Source organism: Phaseolus vulgaris, chromosome 5 (assembly GCF_000499845.2).
Source record: "Phaseolus vulgaris cultivar G19833 chromosome 5, P. vulgaris v2.0, whole genome shotgun sequence".
Classification (NCBI taxonomy): Eukaryota; Viridiplantae; Streptophyta; class Magnoliopsida; order Fabales; family Fabaceae; genus Phaseolus; species Phaseolus vulgaris.
In genome coordinates, this window is record NC_023755.2 from 25120346 (window position 1) to 25130392 (window position 10047).

The 10047-nt window shown below is 52.2% G+C and overlaps 1 protein-coding gene across 1 annotated transcript; it reads right to left on the reverse strand.

Moving 5' to 3' along the window:
* Nucleotides 1-412: 412 nt before the first annotated feature.
* On the reverse strand, nucleotides 413-2173 carry LOC137834183 (uncharacterized). The gene has a single exon (XM_068642245.1). It carries the CDS (start codon nucleotides 2171-2173, stop codon nucleotides 413-415), a length of 1761 nt encoding a protein of 586 aa, XP_068498346.1.
* Between the last annotated feature and the right edge of the window lie 7874 nt (nucleotides 2174-10047).

The window sequence follows — 10047 nt, forward strand, 5'->3', positions numbered from 1 at the left end:
TGGGGATCCCCCCGGTGAGCTTCCAGGTCCTGGAAGGAAGTCAGGCTGGTGCATTCACTCAGGAGCTCGTCGGGGGCCCAGGGGTAGAAGGCTTTGTAGTTGGACTTGGGGGTCGTGGGGAAAGAATCAGGCTCCACGTTCGCGCGCGTCATGGTGAAAATAGATAGCTGGAGAAAGAAGAGAGGAAAAAGGGTTTAGCAAGTTTAGCCATGGCAAGAAGGGGAAAGAGCCCCAGGAAACGACACACAAGATTCTTCCTTACGAAATTCTGAATTTTGTGCGCTGTGATCTGGGCTACTGGTTCTGCTTCAATTCACTTCGTGAAGTATTCGACTGCCACAACCAAATACTTCATCTGCCTAATCGCCAATGGGAAGGGTCCCAGGATATCGATTCCCCATGTGTGGAAAGGCTAGGGACTGTAGATTGATTTTAACTCTTCCGGAGGCGCCTTGTGCCAATCGGCGTGCTCCTGGCACTGCTTGCAACGTTGGGCATATCTCTTGCAGTCTTCCCTCATTGTCGGCCAATAATAACCTGCACGGATGGTTCTTGTCGCCAAGGCTCGACCTCTGATGTGACTCCCGCAAATCCCTTCATGGAGCTCGGCCATAATTCTCGTGCACCTCTCTTCATGCACACATACTAAAAGGGGGTGTGTGAACCCAGACCTGTACAACTCGCCATCGATGAGGGTGAACTTGCTGGAGTTCTTTTTTACCTTCCTAGCTTCCGTCGGGTCCATTGGGAGTACGCCATCTGCCATGTAGCGCTGGTATGGCGTTATCCATGTGTCCGGCTCGTGGACGGCGCAAACCTGTGTCATCTTTATCTCTCCCACTGGATGCGCTCTAACCCTTGGCGTCCTCAAGGTCTCCTGAGATAGAGACTTATGACCCCTTGCTATCCCTTCCTTTGACTTGCAGATTTGGAGAACTTGGTGGTCCGCCACGAACGCTCGAGGTGTCTTCAGGGTTTCTTGTATGACGGTCCTCTGCCTGCCCCCCTTGCCCGAACTGGCGAGCTTTGCTAGCAAGTCGGCTCGGGCGTTCTGCTCTCTTGGCACATGCACTACTTCGAACGAAACAAAAGACTTCCTCAACTCCTGCACATACTCCAGATAAGCTGCCATCTGCGGATCTTTAGCCTGGAACTCGCCAGTTACTTGGCCTGTGATTAGCAATGAATCGCTCTTGGCCAATAGCACCCTTGCTCCCATCTCCTTTGCCAACAAAACACCAGCGATCAAAGCCTCGTATTCCGCTTGGTTGTTGCTGGCCTTAAAGGCAAACTTTAGGGACTGTTCTATCAACACGCAGTTGGGTCCTTCCAGAATTATCCCGGCCCCACTGCCCAACTGGTTAGAGGATCCATCCACTGAGAGCACCCAACGAAAACCATCTCCGGCGCTTTGCACTGTTTCAGACGATAGTTCGACCACGAAGTCAGCGAAGATTTGTCCCTTGATCGGTCCCCGGGGCTCATACTTGATGTCGAACTCCGACAACTCTACCGCCCATTTTACCATTCTTCCAGCCACATCTGGTTTCTTTAGAACCTTCTGGATAGGTAAGTTGGTCATCACTAACAATGTAAACTCTGGAAGTAATGGCGCAACCTCCTCGCCGAAAACACTACTGCCAGTGCTGCTTTCTCCAAAGCCAGATATCTCACTTCTGGGCCCTGCAACACCTTGCTGACAAAATAAACGGGTTTCTGAATTTGATCTTGGTCTTGGACGAGCACCGCATTCAGCGCCTTCTCGGTTACGGTAAAGTATAACCTGAGGGGCGCTCCCACTTGAGGTTTGCACAGAACCGGCGGGCTCGCCAAGTACTCCACTGGCAGACACAAATCGCGACAGGGCGGCCATCCGACCCGTGAGCTGCTGCACCTCCTTCACCGTAGCAGGGCTCCTCATTGCCAAAATGGCCGCACACTTGTCAAGGTTTGCTTCGATCCCTCTTTCGGTCAAGAGGAAACCTAAGAACTTTCCCGCTTCCACGCCGAAAATGCATTTCTCAGGGTTCAGCTTTAGTTTGTATTTGGCTATCGTAACGAACAGCTCCTCTAAGTCAGCTATATGCTGGTTTTTTTCCAGGGATGTTACGACCATATCGTCAACGTAAGCTTGCACGTTCCTCCCAAGCATAGGTGCAAGCACTTTATCCATCAATCTCTGGTACGTGGCTCCCGCGTTCTTCAGCCCAAAAGGCATCACCTTGTATCAATAGCACGACTTCTCTGTCATGAAGGCAGTTTTTTCCTCGTCCATGGGATGCATCTTAATTTGGTTGTACCCCGAGAACGCGTCTAAGAAACTCAACAACTTGCACCCTGCTGCGCTGTCCACTAAGGCGTCTATACTTGGCAAAGGATAGGAATCCTTCGGACAGGCTTTGCTTAGATCTGTGAAGTCGACACACATTCGCCATTTCCCATTGCTCTTCTTTACCAATACAACATTGGCGAGCCATTCCGGATACTGTATCTCCTTGATGTGGCCTGCCTCGAGAAGTTTTTGCGTTTCATCTCTGATCGCCTGTCTCCTTTCTTCATTGAATTTTCTTCTTCTTTGTCGGACTGGTCTGACTTGCGGGTCCATTGCTAGACGATGACATAAAAAATCGGGGTCGATTCCTGGCATATCCGAGGCAGACCACGCGAACGCGTCCAGATGCCTGCCTATCACCTTGGCGATCTGTTCCTGTGTCTCGCCGTCTAAAGTTTTCCCCAACTTGAAAGTTTTACCGCCGATCTCCCTCTCGAGCCAATCTCCAACTGGGCCAGGCCTCCTCTCACTAGCGAGCAATGCTCTCACAATGCTCGACTCCTTGGCGGCTTCCGGGCAGCTTTCCTCTTCCTCTACTCCAGCGTTGCTCTCAGGCTTCGGCTTGACATCTTCCATGGTTACGTCGGCCTTGGTGGCTGCTTCCAATGCCACGTCCACACCCACGTCGTCTTCGGCGGTCCCCTCTGTCGCCGCATCCATGGCCCGTCGGCTTTCCTGCGCATTCTCCGCACCAAGAGGCGGTGTTGTGGTCACATGGCACACTGATCGCCTGTTCTTGAGGCTGTTTTCGTAACATCTCTTTGCCTCCTCTTGGTCAGATCGGATGGTGACGATCACCCCTTCCATTAAAGGTAATTTGACCTTCATGTGCCTCGTGGAGGATACAGCTCCTATCCTATTGAGTGTTGGCCTTCCCAATAGGATATTATATGCTGAAGGGGCGTTCACAACAAGGTATTTGATTTTCTCTGTGCGCGAGGCGGCCCCATCTGTGAACGTTGTTCTTAACTCAATGTATCCCCTGACTTCGACTTGATCACCCGCAAAACCGTATAAGCAGCCCCCATATGGCCTCAACTGGTCCGTGGATAGTTGTAGCCTTTCGAAGGTTGGCCAAAACATCACGTCTGCCGAGCTCCCTTGATCGACCAAGACCCGATGAACCGTTCTTCCTGCCGTGACGAGCGAGATCACAATGGGATCGTTGTCATGCGGCACAACATCCCTAAGGTCTTCCTTAGTGAACGTGATGTCCACATCGGGTGAATGGTCCTCGAAAACTTCCACTGACATTACGGACCTCGCATACCTCTTACGCTGCGACGCCGTACACCCGCCACCCGAGAACCCACCAGCTATGGTGTGGATTTCACCGAGGACGGGCGCCTCGTGCTGCTGCCCCTCACTGCCCCCCGGTTGCGAGCCTGATGGTCGTCCCGCCTGTTTCTCCATCAAGTAATCCTTCTGGAAACCATTCTTCACGAGCTCATCCAACTGATAGCCAAGCGCCAGACAGTTGTTAATATGGTGCCCGAATGCCTCGTGGAATGCGCACCATGACTCCTTGCGAGGCCCTAGCACCTTGTCAGCTTTAATCGGCGGCCTCAACCTGTCGGCTATGCTGGGTATCGCAATCAGATCTTTGAGTTCCATCACGAAGTTGTGCCTTGGCAGCTTGCTTGCTTCTCTCCCTTCCTCTACTCGACTCTTAGGTTGAGTCCTTCGTGGCTCGTAAGCGCGTTTCCTGTCAAAGTGTTTCCTTTCTGTGACGGCTTGGTGAACCCGAACAGGTTGCGTGCATATCTGTGCCTTGGGGCGCGCTGGCACAGTGGTTGTACATTTCTCGTACGTTTCACCTTCCGAGGCAATATGTTATACCGCTTGTCGCCTTATCTCAGCGAAGATTTTGGGGCGACTGCGGTTAAGTGTTTTACTGAAAGATCCGGGACACAGTCCCTTCTTGAATGCGTATACAATCATGGGTTCCTCCTTGGTACCTACTTTCACTACCTGTGCCCCAAAGCGGCTTATGTACTCCTTTAGGGTTTCGCCTTGGAACTGCTTGACGTCGAAAAGATCGTACGAGACTGGAGCGGGAGTTCTGTTGGCTAGGTACTGTTCTCTAAATAGTTGTGAAAGTTGGGCGAAGGACGTGACGTGGCCCTCTGGGAGGCTGATGAACCAGTCCATGGCCATCCCTGTCAGGGTGCTCATGAAAAGCTTGCACCTAATAGTGTTTGAACCACCTACCAGCAACATCTGTGTATGGAACGCCGTGAGGTGTGCTTCGGGATCCTCCATTCCCGTGAAGGTCGCTTTGGGTCCTGTGAACGTATTGGGAATTGCCGTCTCCAAGATTGCCTGTGAAAATGGTGTTGTGAATTCCCTGGGTGGGGATGCAGCCTCCGGTTCGTCTCTGCCACGCCATCTATGGCGTGACTCCTCGTTGGTGCGGTGGAGTTCCTCGCTTCTTGCTTGAGAAGCTGTAAGGTCCGCCCGCATGCGTTCCTGTTCTACTTTCGAGGCTGCCACTGCGTCTTGTAGCCTGTGCACCATGCCCATGAGCTGTTGTACGGTCATCTCTTCACTCCTAGCACGTGCTGGTCGGGTGGTCATGGCTCTCTGGGGATCCTCTCGACTTATCTAAGTGTTGGAATCTGGAATTGAAAGCTTGTGTGGTGGAACCGATGTTTATATCAGCCCCACGGTGGGTGCCAGATGTTCTGGCCGGTTGACCTGGGTCGTCTTTATGCGTGGCTTGTTCTAACGAGCTAGGGTACCTTCGTTCTGCCTCGTCTGTGTGTACCTGAAAAAGAAGAACAAAGGGGCGCCCTCGCGGCCGTTTGCACTCCGACGATCAAGTCAGCTACCAAGAAACACCAAAGTAACTAGAAACTGTATAACACTCTCAATGACTGAAACTGTATGGCTAAAACTGTGTTGCCCTAATTGTCTTGTGCTCTCAGCGGATGCGCCGTCAAGAACAATTAGGGTTTTCCCTCTGTATGTCTATCTGAGAACTAGGTTAAAACTCATGCAACTGCGAAAAGCGTACCTCTCTAGGGCTTACTCGTGCCCTATATATAGGTGAAAAACTAGGGTTTACCTCTGCGTTGCTTGCTATTATCTAGGGTTCCTTGGAGAAGGTCCTTGCGCCGCTATCTTTAGGATCTTAGCGTATCTGGCTCATGGACTTCCCTTATTTGGAGTGCAATGTATAACCTTCTGGCCACTTGGGCTCTAACTTGAGCGCTGTATTCATCGCGCCATCATACTGTTCGAGGGCCCTAATTAAACACGTGTCATGCATGCAGCTTTCCCTGGATACCTTTAGAGAGCACGTGGGCATTGCCACGTGCCCCTTTGACTTGACCATTTATTCTGTGCATAGGGACCCACAGTGCCGCCACCCAACTTAGGGTTATCCCATCGTATGGCCCCCCCTCTCTGTGAAATGCTTACGTCATGCGGGTTGACTCTTCGGGCGATGTCTTACTCAGGCGATGTCTTACTTAGGCGACGTCTCTTCTCGGCAACGTCTTACTTCTGCGCGATGCTTCTCTTGGGCGATGGGCGATGATCCGTCTTGGTGGTGACACATCTCGGCGATAACCGATTATTTATACTGCAGACCGCCGCTTTTATATACGGCGACTACGTTGACTTCTGGACTACCTACCTTTCTTTTGTCCACGTCATCACACCCGATGACCCGGTCGGTACAGGGTGGAAGGGTAGGTTTTTCAAGATCTGTTGTTCTGATATTGTGCCTTCCGCCCTGGATGGGTTCCCGCTGTACTGGGTGAGGGAGGCACGAGCCCTCAAGTCCAAACCCTTCAAGAAACTAAGCCCGAATGATCAGGTTGCGTGTCGGATTCTGGCTGAGGCGGGGGGTTTTGACTCCGCCACCCTGATCAGTTTGGAGTTCAACGCCGGAACCCTAGAGAAGTACATATGTACGAGTGGCTATCTCAGAAACTTCTGCTTTTTACCTTCATTAGATCTCTACGTGGTCTAACTCATGGTGCCCTTACTGCTCTTGTTTCCCCTGGCGCAGGTTCAAAGATAAACCCCCAGCGGAGGTCATAGCTCACCCAGGCGTTGAGGGCTGAGACTGAAGCGTCGTCCTCCCTGCCAAGGTCTGAAGGCCACTGAAGAGTGGTTCGTTTGTATTTTTCCTTTTTTCTGTATGAGCTCTGGGCCTGTAATGTCTGCCCTATTCACCTTGCTCCCGTTCCTTTCGAGCCTACATGTAAATTCGACTCCACTGTGCCATGCTTGATTTCTTTAACGCTGTTAACATTTGCACACGCTTCATGCACTGCGCGTTTTTCCTCGGTCACCTTTCTTGGCGACGCTCTGCGCTTCTTGGCGACGTTTTCTCTTGGCGACGCCTTCTTTCTTGGTGACGCCTTCTTTCTTGGCGACGCGTATGCTTGGCAATGCCTATCGTCACTTCGAAAGGGAAAAAGATAATGACTGAAACCAAAACAAAGGTTTTTCCTCGAACTTCTTTTCCTTTTTTATTTGGGTGACCTCGTTAAAAAACCCCCGAGAGGGAAAAAGAGTGTCCCCTTCAACTAAATTGTTACATGGATGCTTACATAAGTCAACTAAAATAAAATTTTAAGTTGGCTGCATTCCAACTGCGTGGGATGGGGCCCCCCTCCAATGTCTCTAGGTTGTACGAACCGTTGCCCTTAGCCTCGGTAATTCTGAAAGGTCCGGTCCACTTGGGAGACAGCTTATTCTCCAGCTCGTATGGATGAGCCTTCCTCATAACTAGGTCGCCAATCTGAAACTGTCGTGGCTTTACCTTAGAGCTATATTGTCGCTCTACCCTTCTCTTTACTGCTTCGGCCTTTATTCTGGCCTCCTCCCTGGCTTCGTCCAGTAGGTCCAGGTTCACCCTCCTTTCTTCGTTGGATTCTTCCGCCACGAAATTTTGGAAACGTGGTGAGCTTTCATGAATCTCAACTGGGATCATCGCGTCCGACCCATACACTAAGCTGAAAGGCGTCTCCATGGTGGAAGATTGGGGCGTGGTGTGGTATGCCCACACGATCCTTGGCACTTCCTCCGCCCACGCTCCTTTGGCCTTTTCTAGCCTTCTCTTTAGCCCCCTCAGCAAAACTCTGTTTGCTGACTCTACCTGCCCATTAGTCTGGGGGTGTTCAACTGATGCGAACACCTGCTTGATGCCTACCTCAGCACACAGGTTTCTCAACTGCTGACTGGCGAACTGGGTTCCGTTATCGGATATCAGCCGCCTAAGTACGCCGAAACGGCACACAATATTCTTCCACACAAAGTGTTGGACTTTGTGCAAAGTGATCTGGGCCACGGGCTCCGCCTCTATCCACTTGGTGAAGTACTCGATGGCGACGATCAAGTACTTCATCTGCCTTATCGCCAGTGGAAACGGACCTAGGATGTCGATCCCCCAGGTATGGAAAGGCCATGGGCTGTATATGGATCGCAGCTCCTCTGGCGGCGCCTTGTGCCAGTCTGCGTGTTTTTGGCATTGCTTACAACGCTGGGCGTGTCGCACACAATCTTCCTTTACTGTTGGCCAATAAAAACCTGCGCGCACTACCTTAGAAGCTAAGGACCTTCCGCCTACATGGCTCCCACAAATGCCTTCGTGGAGCTCCGTCATTATTCTAGTACACTCGTCGCCGCTTACGCATGTTAAGATAGGGTGAGTGAAACCGTGCCTGAATAACACTCCGTCTACCAGGGTGTACCTTGCAGCATTTCTCTTAACCTTCTTACCTTCTTCAGGCTCCACTGGGAGAACCCCATCCGCTAGGTAACGCCTTTATGGCGTCATCCAGGTGTCTCCTTCGGCTAAAACATGCATCTGCGCTCGCCTCCCTCCTTCGGGCGTGCCCGTGTATACGCTAATGTGAGGCGCCTTCAACGTATCCTGAGTCAAGGAACGATGACTCCTTGGCCTTCCTCTCGCGGTGCTTATATGGAGGACATCCACTTTGTTATCCTCTATGAATTTCCTTGGAGCCTTAAGCGTCTCTTGGATTACAGTCATCTGCCTGCACCCCTTGCCTGAACTGGCCAGATTGGCGAGCAGGTCAGCTCTGGCATTCTGCTCCCTTGGGACATGCACCAGCTCAAGAGCACTAAAGGCTCCCTTTAGCGATTCGACGTACCGTAAATATGCCGCCATCTGCGGGTCTTTCGCCTGGAACTCACCCAACACTTGCCCCGTAACCAGTTGGGAGTCACTCTTCACTAATAGGTTCCGCGCGCCCATTTCTTTGGCTAAAAGCATTCCTGCAATCAGGGCTTCATACTCAGCCTGATTATTACTGGCTTTGAAAGCGAAGCGCAGGGCCTGCTCGATCAGTACACCGTCTGGTCCTTCCAAGACTATTCCAGCACCACTTCCTTGCTGGTTGGAAGAGCCATCCACTGAGAGCGACCACTGTGAGCCTGCCTCCACCTCCTGTTCGCCTCCGGGCGAGAGTTCTGCCACGAAATCTGCGTATACCTGCCCTTTGATGGACCCTCTGGGCTCATATTGGATGTCGAATTCTGAAAGCTCCACTGCCTAGCGCACCATCCTTCCCGCCACGTCAGGCTTCTGGAGCACCTTATGTATAGGGAGGTTTGTCATCACTACCACCGTAAAGCTGTGGAAGTAGTGACGGAGCCTCCTGGCTGAAAACACCACTGCTAACGCTGCCTTCTCCAGCGCCTGGTATCTTGTCTCAGCACCTTGTAATGCCTTGCTCACGAAATAGATGGGCTTTTGACTCCACTTCCCATTCGCCTTCTTTACCAGGACGACGTTGGCTAGCCACTCGGGGTATTGGATTTCCCTGATGTGGCCAGCCTTCAGCAGCTTCTGCGTTTCTTCGCGTACCACCAGCTGCCTCTCTTCATTGAATTTTCTCCTCCTTTGGCGCACGGGGCGAACCGTGGCGTCCATGCTGAGGTGATGACATAAGAAATCAGGGTCGATGCCGGGCATGTCCGAGGCAGACCACGCGAAGGCGTCCAAATGGCGTGAGATCACCCCTGCCACCGCCTCCTGCTCTTCTTGGCTCAGCAGACGCCCTAGTTTAAACGTCTTGCCGCCCACGTTCCTATCCACCACGTTAGTCGCTTGTTGGTCCCTGCTGTTATCCTGAATGGGCGTCGCCTCTTCCGCTGGCACCGTGCAGTCGGGACCCTCCCCCATGAGTGTGTCTGCTTCGGGCGTCGCCCCCACGGGGGTGGCCTCAACAGGCGTTGACCCGGAGGGCGTCGCCTCTATCATTGTCACGTCGACACTTGGCGGACGCTCAAACACCATGAACACGCTTTTCCTCGATTTTAGGCTGTTTTCGTAACACTTCCGCGCTTCCTCCTGATCCGACTTGATAACTATTACCTTGCCGCTGAGATTTGGTAGCTTCATCTTCATATGACGCGTGGAGGATACCGCGTTGAGCCTATTCAGCGTCGGTCTCCCCAACAAGATATTGTAGGCGGAAATGGCGTTTACGACCAAGTATCGTATGCTTTCGGTGCGCGAGGCTTCTCCATCTGTGAATGTCGTCCTCAGCTCCAAGTAGCCTCGGACTTCCACTTGGTTGTCTGCGAACCCATATACGCAGCCTGTGTAGGGCCTCAGAAGGTCAGGGGACAAACGCAGCTTGTTGAACGTCGACAAAAACATGACGTCTGCAGAGCTCCCTTGGTCGACAAGGACCCTGTGTACCTTACGACCCGCTGTGACGACTGAGATG